Consider the following 19818-nt stretch of genomic DNA (forward strand, 5'->3'; position numbering starts at 1 on the left):
CAGGAGTTTTATACGGCAAAAGGAAGGGGAAAGGTAGCAGATGTTTTCAAGCACATGAAACTGTCAAAGTTCGCAAAGAAATATCTGGTTTGGCAAGCCATCTGTACCTGTGGCTTGAAAAGCAGCATTTTCATAGCTTCCGGGACTGTCAACCAAGAAATTTACGTGAAAGAGTGTTTGAATAAACGTCTGCTGCCTTTCCTGAAGAAACACGGTTGTTCCGTACTGTTTTGGCCGGATTTGGCATCTTGCCATTACGGTAAAAAGGCCATGGAGTGGTACGCCGCCAACAACGTGCAGGTGGTTCCCAAGGACAAGAACCCTCCCAACACGCCAGAGCTCCACCCAATTGAGAAATACTGGGCTATTGTCAAGCGGAGTCTAAAGAAGACCAAAAAAACTGCTAAGGGCGAGCAGCAGTTCAAGGCAAACTGGCTTTCTGCGGCGAAGAAGGTGGACAAGGTGGCTGTACAAAATCTGATGGCAGGGGTCAAGCGTAAGGCCCGGCAATTCGGATTTGGAAAAGCGGAAGCCTAACTGAATATTTTTCCTGAATTTTATACTAATTGAACTTGAAAAAGAAATTTAATTTGATTTTTTAAATAAACGATTTCACCGATTTACACGCGTTTTCCCTTGACCAAATTTTGACCGTATCACCCTTTAAGTCCAACAGTTTTCATTAAATTTTGCCAGCTTTGTTTGTAGCTCACACAGTCGCGCGTGCCGAGTTGAACTTGAAATGCATAGGCATTGTGTTAATTTTCTTCTGTCGTTTCGCTTTTTCTCATCATCGTACTGCAGAAGTCTTTACTTTTTTAGTTGTGCTTTAAGCTGGGTTTAGACTAGGCAAGTCAAATTATCAACTCAGTTGAATTCAATTGGCTTGAAAAGTTAAGCCAGGTTCAACTTTTTTTTCAATCCAAGTGAGTTGATCTAGTCAGTTGAATGGCATGGTTTACACGTTCAATTCGCGTTCAAGTCAGTTGAATTCAACTGACTTGGTCAATTGACTTGCCCTGTCTAAACCCAGCTTTACATCATCAGCAGCGAGAGTTACGTTTTGCCTGTGAGCAGCGACCATTACTGGTGATTGTTGTTTACCATGGCTCTACCTCTCACTGCGTGGCAAAACGTTCTGTCAGCGATAGGCGGTTGATGCGTTGACAAGTGTCGAGTGAGTGTCATGATATTTTGCATCGCTGGTTGACGTGATACTCGCTTTGTTGGAAGCCGAGAAAGCACTGGGATATTGGATTAAAGGGTCCGGTTGTCAGCACGGATTGCTTTGGCAAACGGTCTGCTGAATTAAGATGAGGGTTCAAATTAAGAACGAATTCGATTAACAAATCTTTGATGTGAAAGGGCCTGACATTGACCTCATTATGTTCTCCTAAGTAAGCAAAAGCAGCCACTGTAAGGCCACGGAGCCCCACGCTATGTCGGAAGGCACTTTTTGTGCAACATTCATGGACCATTTATGTGGGGCCTCCCTTAGCTCAGTCGGTAAAGGCGCAGCTACAAAGCAAGACCATGCTGGAGGTGGCTGGGTTCAATTCCCGGTCCGGTCTAGGAATTTTTTGGGTTGGAAAATTTCTCGACTTCCATGGGCATAGAAGTATTATTGGACTTGCCACATAATTATACCAATGCAAAAATGGTACAGGCATCGAAAGCCCTCAATTAATAACTGTGGAAGTGCATCTAGAACACTAAGTTGAGAGCACGCTATAAGCTAATATGCGATATGCAATAAGCTTGAAATGCGAAGAAGAAGATGTACCATTCATGCACGAAACTATTGATTTTAAATTGGCTCACTACTTGACTAGCCTATTGGTCCCAAGCAAATCGATTAACATACCCCATTCTAGTCGAAATTCTAGTACTACAGAATGTTTGGTTTGATTTGCCATGAAAGTTTGACAGATAAAATGAGGGGTTCGTGGATTTTCCCATGTTTCGAGGGGTGCATCGATTAGCTTGGGACCGAACAAAGTACCAGAGCTGGACCAAAAAGTTGAGCACGTTTCTTCGGGACCCTCTAGTCTTAGAGTTAAATCTATGGTATGATAATAACAAAAAAAAAAATCTGTGAAGATTCTAAAATGTTTCATCTTGGGTTTTTTTTTAGAAAAGGTGTATTGAAGTAAACAAAGCCGTTTATGGACCATTGACGATACAAAACACTTACGGGTCGTAAGAAATTCAGCAGAAAATGATTCAAAAGGGGATTAAAGTAGTCAAAATTCTAAGTTTCAATGGTACAGTAGGATTCCATCTTCGGTACCGTAAGATATCGTTACTTTGTCAGGCACTCATAATGCTTCAATTAATAAAAATAAACAATGGTTTACTCTCTAAATTTATTATTATTATCTATTTCATCCGTTGCATCCATCCTTATCAAAGCTTTCATACATAACTAAAGAGAATGATAAAAAGAAACTTGATGTTGCCAAGAAAAGGAGTTTTCGTCGTATTTAACATTATTTTCAACTACTAATAGCTACTCCATGCTTGGTTAAAATCATGATGAACAGCTTCGCTTGTTTTTTCCATCCTCGGATTTTCAAATTTGGTAAATCCAACAGGCCAAAAAGTAACCGTGATGACGAAAACGCTTCATCTGATCAACTAGTCAAAATTCTACGTGGAATTGGTCCGACAGTTGTCAGCGTGTCATCAGCCTCTGTAGATTAACCGGCAGACAAGTTCTGAGTCTACCTAACCAAAATATCAACCTCGCCAAAATATCGAGAAACTCGCCAAGGAATCTGAAATCGCGATACCAAGAGGCCGGCTACTGTCGGGATTGTCTTTCGTATCATACAAGGAGGGAGTCATCTTCAAATCGAAGTCGAACGCTATTGATCTTTTATCTTGGCCAGAAGGAATCGAATTTCGGGAGTTTATTGAGGATGATGCAAGGACCCGGCGTTTTTGCAAGCCGGTGCTGAACGCAGATCCTGGTCCGTCGAACAGCAATTAAGGTCAGCCATAACAAATGCCTCTACGCTGTTTTCTTATGATGTTGACGTCGTGGTTTTAACAGAAACGTTACTTCATACTGACATTGCGAATGCTGAACTGTCAAGAAACCATAATATCTACCGCTTTGACTGGAATTCCCGCACCAGTTTAGTACGACGTGGTGATGGTGTCTTAATTGCCGTAAAATCCGTACTGAATTGTAAAGCCGTGCATCTGATTGATTGTAAGAATCTCGCACAAATTGCTATGCAAGTTATACTACCACACCAATCGCTTTTCTTGTGTTGCATCTACATTCGTCTCAGTTGTCAACTAGACACCTACACCAAGCACACCAACTCCGTACAATAGCTTCTTGAAATGGCTAACTCTGCCGAATCTAGTTTGGGACTTCGATGAGGATGTCCAAGGATTCATACCTCTCAATGCTTCATCTGAACAGGAACTTGCTGTAGTCGAGTCCTTACTGTCTGCAGGACTTCAGCAAATCAGCGATCTGGTTAACGCACCCCCGAGTATCTAGACTTACAAATTGGGTACGTCTCCACCGTACGTAAACAATGGGTTCAGCCATCGTTGGTGGCACAACTTTTTTCACATCAGAAAACATGTTTTTGTTTCACTTCATGTGGATGCCGAAAGCAGGCCAAGAATAAATTTTGAGTGAGACGTATTACTGATGTTGGATTATTATCCTTATATCTTGGAATTTAATCGATTTGATGAAATCAAAATTCATTATTCGGTCTGGTCTGGTTAATTCCTCGAGGGCATCTGGGACATGCCCAGAACTGTGACCCAATGTGATCTGCGGCGCTCGAAATGGCCACAATTGAATTGGTTATCATATTTTGAAGTAATTTGTTTTGTCACATGATAGGCTTTATTCCTTACCGGTCAAATTTAGTATCATGGCTCATATTCCCCGAAACCTGCCACATTTCCAGCACCAGTTGAATCTGTTCTGTTAATGCTCTATGGACGAGGCTATGGGATCATGACATAATACTAACATAATACCTTTTGTTAGCTAATTGTTTCGTTTATTCGGTTATGTGATTGCTGACAAACACCACTTAGTTCGCGAACTCCACGATTTTCGGGTCTTGTTCCGTCCATATCACCGGGACCAGTTGTGCGATTGAAAAACTATTAATTAACACCCGCATTAACAATAACCAAAAGAAGCGTCTAACCACCATATTAGGGTTATCATCCCATCTTTATGTGATATGGCCGTACCATCTATGATATCGTTAGTGTATGGTACATGTTTATTCGGCCATTCTATAGAATCATGGTACCTTTCATTTGATGGTTGTTGTGTTCAATTCCGTAGAGTGGTTGCCGAGAAATTCGTTTAAGAAAAATGTGTTACGCGCTCTCACACACACATACAGAGACAGAAATTTTCCGATTCCGTCAAGTTGAGTCGATTGCATAACTATGAGAAAAAATTTCAATGTTTTTTTACAAACACAAAACTCAAAAACGTTTAAAAAAGAGTTGATCTCCAGAGTTGATCAAAAATAAGACCAAATGTAAATTTACTCCACCGTTATTCGATTTGACAGAACCAGAGTACCAGCATTCTCGGGGTTCATTATTCTGGAGCTGTTAAATAGCTCCCGGGGTGGGTCAGTGCGAATGGCAAACTCCTATTGAGCTGTTTGAACCACCATCTGTCATTTTGAAAGTTGATCGCCATCATAAGCCGTTAGTTTTGAAAGTTGATATTTGTTCAAGCGACCATCCGTCATCGTATCCAGCAGCACGGAGTGAGTACAATTTCGCACGGTGTGATTTCGATGCTATTAATGCGAGAATCTCAGCGTTGGATTGGGTGCAAAGACTTAACTTACCTACCGTTGATGCAGCCGTGTTCGTATTCTATGACAATACTTATCAAGTAATCCATGATACTTTTCCGGTAAAGGCTGGTAAATCTTCTATGCATTTCCAACAACCGTGGTGGAATCCGCAATTGTGTAATCTGCGTAAGGCCCGTAAACGTTACTTTCGCTCCAGGACTACTGAAAACAAGTATGGTGCGCAGTTTGCAGAAACCGAGTACACAAGTTTGAATGAAGTTCGCTTTCGTGAGTATATCGATAACCTCCAGAGTGGCTTCTAAGAAATCCCATCATCGTTCTGATCTTTCGTAAACGCTCGCAAAAGATCAGCTGCATCGGCAGACTTCACCTACTGTAATCGAAGCTCGTCCACCGATGCCACTTCTGCAAACCTCTTCGTTGATTTCTTTCGAAGCGTTTTCGAACTCCATCAAACTCCTCCGCAGCAGCATAACATTCGTCTGCAGCAACTTAACTTCAGCCATGACGCTATTTTCCAAGCCCTTTGCTCGGTGGATACATCGAAAGGCCCATCGTATTCCATCGTCTTTCATCAAGAATTGCGCAGCATCGTTGGCCACACCCGTTATGTCTATCTTCAATCGTTCACTCCTGGATGGCGTTTTTCCAGGATTCCCGGAAGCTTACAGCAATTACACCGATCTTCAAGTCAGGTAACATTCACAGCGTGGAAAACTGTCAACTTATCTCGATCCTTAATTGTTTGGCCAAAGTTCTCGGAAGTTTTCTGTATGACAAGTTTTATCCAGCTGTACAATCTATAATCTCGGAGTTCCAGCTTGGTTTAATAGCGTCAGCAAGTAGACGCTGTTTACATTGGCTGCTCTAAAAGTTTTCGACAAAGTCCCTCATGACCTCGCTATTGTAAGCGGAGCCGCCTTGGTCTTCCACCGTGGGTCGTTCGCTGGTTAAAATCATATTTATCCTACAGAAAGGCCTTCGTTAAGGTTCATGATGTTAGATCCGATGTGTTTGATATTCCATCGATCTGATCTTTCGTAAACGCTCCTTAGTTTTGCAAAACTTAACGGAAGTTTAGAATTTAGACCATGTTCAAAGAATTTGCCAAACAAAGGCAGAGCGTCTCCAAACTTTAGGGCAGTTCCCTAAATTAATCAGAACTTCACTGGAGTTTATAAACTTCCCTTCAGTTCGCAAAACTTCATTGAAGTTCATAGAGTGTTCCTGAAGTTCGTAGAACTTTCCGGATGTTTGTAAAATATCCCTGAAAATCAAAAATCTTCTCTGAAATTCACAAAACTGCACTGTAGTGATTCAAGGTGAAGGCTACCTAAACTCACTGGGTAAGAGTAGCTAACCTCATCCCGAGCAGGAACGAATATTTCGATACCTTAAATTGGTATGGATGGGCCTCACATAAGAGGTAAAATATCAAAAAAAAAAAATTATAAAGACTTTACTCGAAAAAAATGCAACACACAAAAATGATCACCAAAAATTCATTTTAAGTCAGATATTTTTGTAACTCTCAGGGAATAAATAAACACGTATAAGCTATGTTTTTGCAAAGTTGGTTTATTCAATCTCCCCTCCTAGGTTAAAATCCCACACCTTGGACTTAACGATACCCATCAAATCCTGTGCCACACTCTCACCATCTTTCTTACACACATTTATCCACTCTTTCTTCAAATACTTTTCGTTTTTGAAGACTTTCCCTGTTTTCCGGAGTTTGCCCTTCATAATCGCTCAGATTTTTTTCTATTGGGTGAAGTTCTGACGTGTTTGGCGGATCTGCCTCCTTCGGCACAAAAACAACATCGTCGTACCACTCCATATCGGTTTCGCGTAATGACACGATGCCAGATCCGGCCAAAACAGAGTGTCACCTTTGTGGGACCGGAGGAAGGACAGCAGGCGCTTCTGGAGGCATTTTGCTTTATATATTTGGCCGTTGATGGTACCGGTCGTTATGTACGGCTTGCTGAATTTGCCGCACCCACAGATCGCCTGCCACACTAAGTACTTCTTGACAAATTTGCCGATCTTCTTCTTCCGGAACTTCTCCGGAACATCCAAGCGGGACTTGCCGACGAAAAACTCAGCTTCCTGGTGCGGGATTTGGCTACCGTATTCTCTTGGCCACGTCCCGAATCGAAAGATTTGGATTGCTGTTGAAATAACCCCTCACCTTCCTTGCGTCTACGGAGTCGGTCGTCTTCACTTTTCTTCCGCTGCCAGCTCACCGCTGGGTTTCCTTGAACGATTTTACCACACGGGACACGATCGAATTCTCGCGTCACTTTTCAAATAGACCAATGTAACATATCCACCATTTTGAGAAAATCGAAGTTGAAGTTCGACAGATTATTATTTTAACTGTTTAAAAACAATACATTTTGCAATACTATTTTCAATGTAGTCAGTGTATAATAACGTTGAAAATTCAGAAGAAACTGTAAAATCACAATTTTACTTTGAATTTCATGCTACAACATAGAAAAAAAAAACCACATAGGACGTTTTGACAAGTCGAGTTGTACATCGGACATGTTACATTGGACGATTTTTCTCAATGACATAATCAATGAGTGTTACATTGGACGTTTTGTCTACATTCCCTTTCACAGATTTCAAAGTATAGTACCTAACTTTAGATTGGCCCCGCCTTTGGAAAATGAGCACCAATCATGTTAGGCAGTCCGAATGACCGAAGTAACAATCATGTATCCATTATTTCAAACTGTACATTGGACAATTTTTGATCAATGATTATCTTAAAAAAAATGAAAGTAAATTTGGATGGATGTTTTTGTATCACATACAATGACAGAAGAGCAATAGTTTGTATCGCTTAACTCGATTTGTTTACATTTGTTACATGGGTCTATTTGAAAAGTGTCGCGAGAATTGTCGATTCCAAACTGTTTCGCAATCCACCTGTGGGACTGTCCTAAATTTTCCACGACCGCTCCGATAATTTTTTGTCGAAGCCTCGGGGGACGTGTGCTGTCAAATTAGCCTACTGATCATTATTGTATGAAATTCGTTCCGAACGTAAACAAACCCTGTAGGTTTCTTATGGCTTGTTTACGTTTGGAACCAGTTATGCGAGGTAGGCGACGATTCGAGACCAACATTTGAAATAGGCGGAACAGCCAAACGTAAACAATGAATTTAATCGCAAATTTCTGGAGAATCAAAATACACCCATGCAAACTAACAATATCATTCGATAAATGAAGTTTGCTCTATCAGATGGTGGTGCTGGATTGCGTGGAAAATTAAACGAGATGTTTTTTTTTTCCTTTGGTTTGTTTTTTTTTCCGTTGATCTTGTTTTCCGTGCTGATCACCAATGCTACCGACGTGCCAGGAAGGCAGCTCCCACACCTGGACCCTACCTATCGACCCATCAAATCATGAACCGGGGACCAACGGCTTTACTTCCCATCCGAAGGAAGGCGTGATCAGAGATGTTATGCCTCAGAACATCCCGGCGGCGCCGACTGGGATTGAACCCAGGCCTGCTGGGGTGAGAGGTAATCACGCTTACCACTACACCACCGGCGCCGTTAAACGAGATGTTGATCTAGCAACAAATATTAATTGATTTTACGCTAAGTCGACATAATCAATATGGATCTTACTTGAGAGTCTAGAGATCTTACTCTATGGCCATTTGAATTAATTCAATTAACTTTTCAAACTTATGTATCTGCATTTGTTCAATTCGTAAAAGTGATGTATCGTCTATACGCCTTCATAATCGGCTATGTAAACTTCAAAACACGTTTTCTGAAAAAAAAAAAAACTCAAGATGAAATAATTTGCTTAAGTTTGAGTCGTAGGAAGCGTAATTTTAAACTTGTTGTATTTGATGATTTAGACGATAGACAAAAACCTCCTTTATCATGCTATGTGGCAAAAATACCACGATAACTGTTTGCACAGCCGTGGTTATCAAAAGAGAAAGTCGACGAAGAGAATCGATCAAAGCAGGTAGGCCCTTTTTCCAGTTCTGTACAGAATTGCTGTAAATCTGTATGCGGATGTTCAAGAATTCTGCTTTTCACATTAGCACTCTTTGCTCACGTTACTCAAAGCACATTTGCGCATCATTCAAACCTAAGAATAACTTAGCAATTCCCAGAATCAAAACACGACAAACTCTCCTGTAAAGTGACTAGCCACGTACTAAGAACTACGTACCGTAGATCACAGAGTACAGCCATCCGAAAAGATTACATTGTACTCATCCGGGGGCAAATCTGCACACTTTCCTTCGCATCCAAACCATCCCAACCGGGGCAGCTAATAAATTGTATGTGACGAGATAAAATGGCATTTAGTTTAAAATATTTACATAATCCATCATCACACTACCATTAGCAGATACACATTGCGCACAGAATAGATAGGCAACCAGCAGCAAAACAGACAGCAACAAGATGTAAATGTTCAATGCCTCCTGCTGCGGCAGACAGGTGCATCCCATGTCCATGCCCATTGCTTATCCTCAAGCAAACGTCATCACCATCACCGGTATCTGTTCAGCTGTATGTTGTTTGCAGGGCGGCCCTTGTCTAACCGTATCTCCATTTGCAAACATGGTAAACCCCTTCGCTCGTCCACGCTCCCCCACTAGGTCACTGCACATTAAGTAGTTAAATTTGGGGGTGGCTCACCAGTCACCACATTTCACATTTGCCGTTCTCCGTGACCGATTTGGGAATTAAGATTCTGCCACTGCAACTACACGCTAGGTACCGACCGTGCTGTTTTGAATTTCAGATTAGAGTTTTGCTTTCCTTTCGCCGGAATGAAACGGTAATCCTGGGACCGATTACCACCCTCTGTCCCCTTGTTTCCCCAGGTTGCGATGGTATTCGAATTTCTGCAACGGGTTTTGGGGACACTTTTTGCTGCAGTCTGGCACGTCCCGATAGCCCAGTTGGTAGAGACGCGATATACCATTTCGAAGAAGGCGGATTCGATTCCCGATCCATGGTCATGGTGTCAATTGTGTGTTGAAAATATGGAAGTTGAAAGTAAGGCGTTATGTGTTTCAGTTGGGACGTATTATCCAAAAGAAGAAGACAACTGCAATCTACTGCGACGAGTCGAAATGGAAAAAAGAGATATGAACCGGGGGATGGGCTTCGATTTTCGATTGCAGATGTGCTTTGGTTATAGAGGAACTTAACTTTTCAGTGGCGCCATCGAGAGGGGACATTTCAGATCAGAAAGACAAAGAGCAAACGCATAAAAAATTGTGAAACGAAGCCGTAAGAACTGGCTGGTATCAATTGTTTTAGCTCTTTATTTGTTCCAAATTCAAAATAAATTACATTTCATGTTAACCTAGATGCTCCAGCTACTACAGTAACTTACTTACCTTACCAATCAGGCTAATGCCTTGTTGTCCTCTGCTGTCCGAAGAAGTCGTCTCCATTCTACTCGATCCATGGCCACAGTTCGCCAACCTCGTAGTCTGCGAACGGTCCGCAGGTCACCTTCTACTTGGTCGATCCACCTTGCCCGCTGCGCGCCTCTTCTTCTTGTTCCTGTTGGGTCGCTTTCTAGAACCATTTTCACTGGGTCGTCGTGCGGCATTCTTACGACGTGCCCAGCCCACCGTAGTCGCCCAATTTTTGCAATGTGGACGATGGATGGTTCTCCCAGCAGCTGGTGCAATTCGTGGTTCATTCGCCTCCTCCACGTTCCGTCATCCATCTGCACTCCACCGTAGATGGTACGCAACACCTTCCGTTCGGAAACACCAAGGGCGCGTTGGTCCTCCACGAGCATAGTCCAGGTCTCGTGGCCGTTGAGGACCACCGGTCTAATAAGCGTCTTGTAGACAGTCAATTTCGTGCGGCGGCGAAATTTATTCGACCGGAGCGTCCTCCGGAGTCCAAAGTAGGCACGATTCCCTGCCATAATGCGTCTTTGAATTTCTCTGCTGGTATCATTTTCGGCGGTCACCAGTGAGCCCAAATACACGAACTCATCGACCACCTCGATTTCGTCACCGTCAATCTGAACTCGGGGTGGGAGGCTAACATTGTCTTCCCTAGAACCTCTTCCTTTCATGTATTTTGTCTTTGATGCGTTGATGGCAAGTCCAATCCGCCTAGCTTCAGCCTTCAGTCTGATGTACGTTTCCGCCGTCATCTCAAAGTTCCGTGCCATAATGTCAATGTCATCGGCGACCCAAGGAGCTGAATGGACTTCCAGAAGATCGTGCCACTCGTGTCTATCCCAGCTCTTCTGATCACACCTTCTAACGTGATGTTGAACAGCAGACACGAAAGTCCATCACCTTGCCGTAACTCCCTTCGAGATTCAAAGGGACTCGATACTCCCCGATACTCGAACAACGCACATCACTCGATCCATCGTTGCCTTGACCAATCGCGTCAGTTTGTCCGGAAATCCGTACTCGTGCATAATCTGCCATAGCTGATCTCGATCGATTGTGTCGTATGCGGATTTGAAATCGATGAACAAATGATGTGTGGGCACGTTGTATTCGCGGCATTTCTGCAGAACCTGCCGAATCACGAAAATTTGGTCCGTGGTAGCGCAGGCACCCATAAATCCCGCCTGGTATTGCCCCACGAACTCTCTTGCAAATGGTGACAGACGGCGGCATAGAATTTGGGAGAGTACCTTGTAGGCGGCGCTCAGCAGTGTGATCGCGCGGTAGTTGCAGCAATCCAACTTGTCGCCCTTTTTGTAGATTGGGCATACAACACCTTCCATCCACTCCTCCGGTAATATGTCCTCCTCCCAAATCTTGGCAATTGCTCAGTGCAGCGCTCTAGCCAGTGCTTCACCACCGTATTTTAATAGCTCACTTGGTAGTTGATCTACACCAGTTGCTTTGTTGTTCTTCAGCCAACCGATCTCCTCCTCAACTTCTTGAAGATCAGGGGCCGGTAGCCTGTCGTCTTCTGCGCGTGCTCCAAGGTCTGTTGCCGTGCCACCTTCGTTTTCTGCTGTATTTATCACCGTTGAGGTGCTCGTCGTAGTACTGCTTCCACCTATCAATCACCTCACACTCGTTCGTGAGAAGGTTACCGTCCAAGTCCTTGCACATATCGGCTTGCGGCACGTAGCCTTTGCGCGAACTATTTAGCTTCTCGTAGAACTTCCGTGTGTCGTTTGCGCGGTATAGATTTTCCATCGCCTCGCGATCTCGGTCTTCCTGCTGACGCTTCTTTCTTCGGAAAACCGAGTTTTGTCTGTTCCGCGCTTGTCTGTATCGCTCCACATTCAATCTCCTGCGGTGTTGCAGCATTCTCGCCCGTGCTGCATTCTTCTCCTCTACTTTGCATTCGCCGTCAAACCAGTCATTTCTTCGGTCCGGGATTGCAGTACTACCTATGGCTGAACGGATGTCCCTCCAGCCATCTTCAAGAGAAGCTGCGCCAAGCTGCTCTTCCGTGGGTAGTGCAACTTCCAGCTGCTGCGCGTAGTCCTGGGCAACTCCGGCATCCCGTAGTTGCTCAATGTTGGGTCGCGGCGTTCGACTTCGACGTGTGTTCTGCACCGTTGAGAGTTTTGAGCGCATGCATACTGCAACTAGGTAGTGGTCCGAATCTATGTTCGCACTGTGGTACGTGCGGACGTTGATAATGTCGGAGAAGAATTTCCCGTCGATTAGAACGTGGTCGAATTGGTTTTCTGTGTGTTGGTCAGGTGATCTCCAGGTGGCTTTGTAGATATCCTTGCGGGGGAAAAAGGTACTTCGAACTACCACACCCCGAAAGGCTGCAAAGTTCACGCATCGTTGGCCGTTGTCGTTCGATACGGCATGCAGGCTGTTTGGCCCGATTGCCGGTCTATACATTGCCTCCCGTCCTACCTGAGCGTTCATGTCGCCGATGACGATTTTGACGTCCCGTTGCGAACAGCCGTCGTACACCTGCTCCAGCTGCGCATAGAACGCTTCTTTCTCGTCGTCGGGTCTCCCTTCGTGTGGGCAGTGAACGTTGTTGATACTGTAGTTGAAGAAACGGCCCTTAATCCTCAACTTGCACATCCTCGCGTTGATCGGCTGCCAACCAATCTCGCGTTGGCGCATCTTATCCATCACTACAAAGCCGGTTCCCAGCTCGTTGGTGGTGCCACAGCTCTGGTAGAAAGTAGCCGCTCGATGCCCTCTTTTCCATACCTTTTGTCCCGTCCAGCAAAGTTCCTGCAGTGCTACGACTTCGAAGTTGCGTGGTTGAAGTTCGTCATAGATTAACCTATCGCAACCCGGGAAGCCGAGCGATTTGCAGTTCCATGTTCCGAGTTTCCAATCGTAGTCCTTATTTCGTCGCGTAGGTCTGTGCCGATTGTTCCGATCCGTATTTCTTTCTTCAGTATTTGCAACTTTGTTTTTTTTTTCAGGGCGGCTTGTTGGGCCTGCCCCAACCCCCTGTCTCGCCGGGGGACCATCGTGCACAGCTCTGTTTAGAGTCCCACGCTGGCACTAGGACGGTGATCAGCCGCTCCTAACATGGAGAACATACGCCGTTTTGAGCCGCACCTCCATGGTGAACAGACGCTCGGGTTTGGTGAAGCATTTCCTCTATCACCGTACTATGGTTACCGCGCCAGTGTTCGCGTCGCACCTCTTCACTTTGCTATTGCCGGACTGGCAACATTGCCCAGGCTACGCCACCCAGCTGTATCCATGTTTCAGCTGGTAGTCTTTTGTTATCATATGACTCGAGGAGGCGTGAAGTAGGAACTTGTGAGGACCAGGGCTAGGTATTCCGCTCCTTCCAGGTTGTCAACTCACCATTTTGTAGCCCATACTACCACATACTACAGTAACTTACCAGCCTTGATTGTTATGATATAAGGCCCGATTCAAAGTAAATTTGGACGCATTTAAGTGATCATAACTCAAGAATTAAACAACATACACGGTTAATCAAAACGTCAAACAAAAAGGTATTTATTCAGCTTTCAAACGATATATAACAAGTTATTGCATTTAACCGTTTCGAACGAACTATCGCACTTTACTTGTGATCGATGCCATCATGATCTGCACAGTCACTAGTGACACTGTACCGGCGAACTTATTCCACTTTAAACGCATTGGTTGTGCATTTGTCACTTCTTTACCGCATCCTCGAAGTTTTCGCTTGACAATTGCCTCGTGGAGGTTCTACTTGGCTTCGGAACAGCTTATCAGCGACAAATAATAGGGACCTCAAGGTTTCTGAGGAACTAGAAATTGTCTCCTGGGCCTGGTTATGGCCAGTTCAACAACCGATTATAGATAAAAAAAAAAACTCCACGGAAAAAAACAAACGTCAGGTTAGAAAACACGCACAGCCTACTCTCTCAAAAAAAATTCGCCTGTTTTTTAATGGCTTATAATTCTCAACACAACAACCTTTCAGCCAGATAAAATGTATATACAAGAGTAGGTGTACCAGTTATGGCTATACGTTCCTATTATAGCGTGTTCCAATTATGGCCTATGGGATTCCCATACAATAATAGGAACGTATAGCCATAACTGGTACATCCACCCTATCGCAGCTTTTACTGACAAAAATGTTTTAGTATCCTTCTGTGAAGACATGAAATGGTGATTGAAATTAGAGTTGGGTCGGTTCCACGGCCCCTTCTAAATCGCCACCAATGACATTTTGCACAGCATCCAGCGTACGAGACCGTTTGCACCAACGGAGTGTGGGTTTACTTTCGGATACCTAATCTGCTAGTGGATAAAATATTTGTTTTCGTTGGACGAATCTGTCCGGAGAGCCGTCTGGGGAGCAATTCGATGGTTTCTGGACTTTGCCTGCTTTTTAGACTTTGGCAGAAAGGGAAGGCGGATGGAATGGTGTTCGTTTTGCATATAACTACTAGGTGGAGACGTGAAAATCGAAATTGCAAGCACTGGCAGAAGAAATACTGGTGAAGCTGACTGGCACGGACAGTTTCAGACGTCAGCAACAATGTTAGATCTAACTGCAAGAATGATTTACGGTTGCTTTCGGTTGATAACAAATCCAGTTACTCTTTAATTAAATCTAAACATAACCTCTAATAACCACAAGTTGGCCTCGTTCCGGAGAAATCCTCGTTCATTACTAATTACCATTACGTGATTTTCGGTTTGGACCAAAACTTTGACAAAAGTTAACTCAGTCGCCCGTTCCTAAAACTATGCCTTCAAAAGTTGAACGTAACCTCGAAACCAGATTGCCTCGATGGCAATTAGCTGTGAAAAATGACCGGTTTGTGAACTCCGTTGACCAGACTTCCATAAACTACATGATCTTTTTCTCCCCCATTCAACAGCAACTAATGTCAACTTTTCACCCGTTTTCTCCCCTCGTTTTAGGAAATTGAGCACTGCTACTACCACGGAACGGTAAAAGACTACCCGGGAGCTAGTGCCGCCTTCCACACCTGCAACGGCGTCAGCGGTGTGATACACGTCGGGAACGAAACATTTGTTATACATCCATTTTACGGAGGCGATCTATCGGTATGTGTTCAGGAATTTCCTCATCTCATATGATAATTGACACCCATCATCATCATCATCACCATCATCTTCGTCGATACGAACGAACATTTGGTTGGTCAAATTGAATTCGGCAACGTAGGCCTGTACCGACGGTTGATGACGACCAGCTTGAGAGTTGAGTGGTGCCACTCTCGGCTATGATGACAATAATTCGATTTCATTATTGCTGATGCGTGCTGTTTGTCGCTGGCTTTCGGGAATTGGGGAAGTTTCCCATATCAATGGATTCTCTTTTATTATTGTCCTGTCGCTAGGATACTGCTGGAATTTTGTGGGATGTGATGGCACGATGCGTGGAACGTACTCCGTACGATGGAGTTCGGAAAGCTATTAGATAATAATTGCTATGGCAACAATGTTGGGAACGGTATGTTGGTAGCGGATATTCTGTTACACTTTATTTGAAGTTGCTTCATAACTGTACAATGTTCGTAAAGGTACGCTCAATGAGTAACTGAACACAACTTCATTGTGAAGTAAATCGCTAAAAACGAATTATCATTCCTGACACTGAAAACACTAAGTGATTGCATTTATTCTAATGTTCAAAAAATCCTGTTTTTTAGAAATCCTAACGGATATCCCCCTTTAATATACTCGTTAAAACGGTTTCTATCCTATGGTGCGCTTTAAATTACAGTTTAAGCTGCTATTAGTAACAACTAATGGAGAGCAATCGATATCCGAAAACTTTCCCTTCAAACTCTGCAACGGCGAAGCTCGCATTTCATTATTTCCTCTCTCCTGATCGCTTCGCTGAATTTGTGTACTCTTCTTAAGTCTGCATTTGAAAATCGAGTGCTTCTGATTAAAACCCCTTTCATGGTAATTTATTCATTAAAATGTCTCACGCATCCTTGGTGGCTGCTGCTTCTCGCTTCAGGCCTCCCTTGAAAGGGGATTTGAGGAAATTGACATTCGTTGCCCAAGACTTCTCGTTCTAAAAAAAAAGCTTCACATCAATTCAGGGAGGACCGAACAGGAGAAAGAAAGCTGCGTAATAATTAATATGCATAAACCGAAGACCGCGGCGAGGGGCTGGCTGCCAGTGGGTCGATTTTGAACAAATTGCTAGTGGGAGCAGGAAACAGCAACCAACGCTGACAATGACTAGGTAGTAGGTAAAACGACGGCGATAAGATTTGGCACTAAAATTAGATCCCCTGCTAGAGCAAAGATCACGTTCCTGTAAGACGCCGACGAGGGCGAGCGAAGACGAAGCTTTTAACGAACAGACTCCGCTGCCGTGTGTTCTCATAAATTATTAATGTATTCAAATTTTCCACGTAAATTCGGGACCTTTATGATTTATGACACCAAATTATCAACAAATCCATCATGGTTTTTCGACGAACAAACGAGCGAGCGAGCGAGCGACCGGTTCTTGCGAGGATGTAGTAGGCATTACCCCGGCGAATGACGCCGTTTGACATGGCCATATCTCGGTTCCGCTATCATGTATGTGGTCATGTATGTTTGTGCATGTGCCTCGCTCCCCCTGGCAGGAATTTGAGCGTGTTAAGATTGATTGTCAGGGAATATATAATTGACGTCAATCTGAGGATAAATGTCTTTAAACAACGGTCCTTAACGAGGTTTTTGGCGATTGACTGAAATGAAATACCCTGAGTTGCTTAAGTATAATTCACATAATTCGAAACATTTTCCAAACCGTTACACCCATTTATCGGCATTTGACGACACAGCAGCTCCGTAAAAGTTTTCAATGTGGATATTAAGCTTTTTGATGTTGCAAGATGGTGTTATTGGATGTATGTTAAAAGGCGCCAGTTGCCTTGGCCACTTTGTGGAAGATTCCCAATGCCTCTGGGATAGCGGCCAGAACTTGAATGGTGCAAAAATCAGACATCCAACACATCAAACATCTGGACAAGTAATTCTCTTGGGCGGTGGTTACATTACATTATTCCAAATGTTTTTTCGAGAGCGTGGTTCAAAGGTCTGGATGTAAGTCGAGGATTCATTCGCGTGATGTCAAGACTTATGTCCAACCACTACTCGCTAGACGCACATCTCTATAGAATAAACTTCGTTAACAGCAATATATGTAGGTGCAGAACCGGTTATGATGACATTGATCACACAGTTTGGTATTGCTCGGGTAATGACGCCTCCAGAGCACGACTGTTGGATACCCTAGTGGCCCGAGGTAGACAACCCTTCCGTGAAGTAAGAGATGTATTGGGAACCTGTGATCTTCCCTACATGCAAGCGATCTACGAATTTCTTTGTTTGTCTGATGTTAGAGTTTGATGTGACTATCCCCTCCTTTCCAAACAATGTCCAGTCATTGTGTCCCAGTTTTATTATCCTCCTGTTTCTGTGCTACTTGCCCCTGCCCAGCCAAGATTTGGTCAACCGTCCGAGAGTACTATCTGAAGGAGGCTTCAGAAACCAGTTTGTTACCAACTAACCTCGAGCCCGCCACGAGTAATTGGTATCCAATACTAACCTAGAACTACTGCTATTTAAAATATAAATTCAAACTTTACTGATTTTGGCTCCGCAAAGTGTCACACACGACTGAGCTTAGTAAATAAACAACTAATTTAAAAAAAAAATCAAACATCATCAGCATCCGCTATGGTAAACTGCATCGAGGATAATACTCAAATCTCGAATCATCATCGATTTTGCTAAGCACGTATTATCCTCAATTTTGATCTCGGATCTAACTTTCTGCACCGATTTCGAAATTTCCGAGAATATAATGAATACACCTTAAAATCTACAATACTCTTTGAAGCCCAAACTTTCTTGAATATTTAGGAACATCTTAAAAGTTCTCGCAATTTTCTTGAAATTAGTCGAACTGCCTTGAAGGTTTCTAATCTTCACACATTTGCACATTATCCTGAAGTTCTGGAAATTTCCCAAACGTTTCCGGAACAACTTCAAAGATCCAGGAATTCCCTTGAAATTAATTGAACTGCCATTAGGCTCTCTGATCCGTCTGGTACCCTCAGAGCTTTCCTTAAGTTTTCTCAATTCTCCTGAAAATTTTCCGACGGTCCTGAAATGATTGGAACTGTCCTGAAAACTTTAAAAGTGTTCGTTGTAAAGTTTTCCAAAAATTACTGATGCTTTCTTAAGTACTCTGGAGTTCTTTGGACTTTTCTGAAATATTTGAATATTCTTAAGGGTTCTTGAAATTTTCCAAAAGTTAATGGACTAGTCTTGAATTTATTGAAACTTATCCTTACTGATTCTGACTTTCATAAAGTATTTGGAGCTTTCCTGAAATCATTGAAACCTTCGTATGATCTCTGAAAATCACTTAAGGTCTCTAGACCTGCGTCCTTTGAACTACTTGGAACTTCTTTAACGATTCAACAGTCATTAAGTTCTCTCTGTATCTATAAAATTATCTGGATATGTTTGAAGTTCTTTAATCATTCGTTAATGTTTCTGCTGTTTTCCCGAAACTAATGAGACCGTTTTGAAGCTGATGAAGGTTCTCTGAACTTTCTAAAATGTTCCAATAGTTTTCTGAACTTCCCTTATGTTTCCGCAGCTTGTTTATGAAACTTCCCTAAAATTCACGGCATTTCCTTACATTCCTCAGAACTTTTATAAAGTGCCCAAAATATTTCTAAAATTAATGAGACTACCCTAAATATCTGTGAAATTTCACAATATTTACGGAACTTCCCTGAAGTCCTCGCTGTTCTCCTGATCATGTTCCAAGAATGTGTCCTGAAATTAACAGAACTGCCCTAAAGATCTTCAAACTTCCTTGAAGTCCTCTGGACTTTCGTGAATTTCTTGGATCTTCTATGAACATTTCTTAGGTTTACTAAAATTTTGTAAAGTTCACTAAACCTCCCTAGGGTTATATGGGCTATCCATTAACTTCTGGAACGTATTCCGTTATTTTCCTGAAATAAATTGGAACTGTCCTCAATTTCCCTTTACGGAAGTGAATTTTCTCGAAATCTTTGGGACTGTCATATCACAATTAAAGATACAAATTGATTCTGGATGAAGACAGAACATGTCCCATGTTGTTTGTTTGCAACGCAAATATGCTCATATCAGCGCATAGTCATCTGGATGGGCGTCAATCAATTCCCTTATACATTTTGGTGGGTAGCTTCAAAAAAGGAGCGTATGATTGGTACAAATTTTAAAACTCTCCCACAAATCAGGATCGCAACCGAATTAATTCAAAGACCTCTGGCCTAAGTAACACAAATTCATAGAATTATGTTGAGGAAACATCTGTGCATCAATAAGAAACTTAATGCTCTCCAAAGTATCTTGGAGATCACGTCTTGAAGATCTACAGGCACAATGAAGTCTTGAACAATATCCTAAAAGTCTTTTTGAGTTCGTGAAGTTCAAGAGAGCCTTTTGTTAACATGCACATCATCTAATGGATCAAATTGGATATTTAATGCTCTCCAAAGTATTCTGG

At 42.9% G+C, this 19818-nt stretch overlaps 1 protein-coding gene across 1 annotated transcript in view; it reads left to right on the top strand.

Moving 5' to 3' along the window:
• The window catches only part of mmd (mind-meld), a 1436357-nt gene that overhangs the window by 1034029 nt on the left and 382510 nt on the right, over positions 1–19818 (top strand). Inside the window, exon 8 of the mRNA XM_065226841.1 lies at positions 15192–15338. Coding sequence (XP_065082913.1) covers positions 15192–15338 — 147 coding nt within the window. The remainder of the gene's footprint in view (positions 1–15191; positions 15339–19818) is intronic.

Source organism: Ochlerotatus camptorhynchus, unplaced genomic scaffold (genome assembly GCF_037179485.1).
Source record: "Ochlerotatus camptorhynchus isolate MF236.1 unplaced genomic scaffold, CSIRO-AGI_Acam_v1.1 ptg000262l, whole genome shotgun sequence".
NCBI lineage: Eukaryota > Metazoa > Arthropoda > Insecta > Diptera > Culicidae > Ochlerotatus > Ochlerotatus camptorhynchus.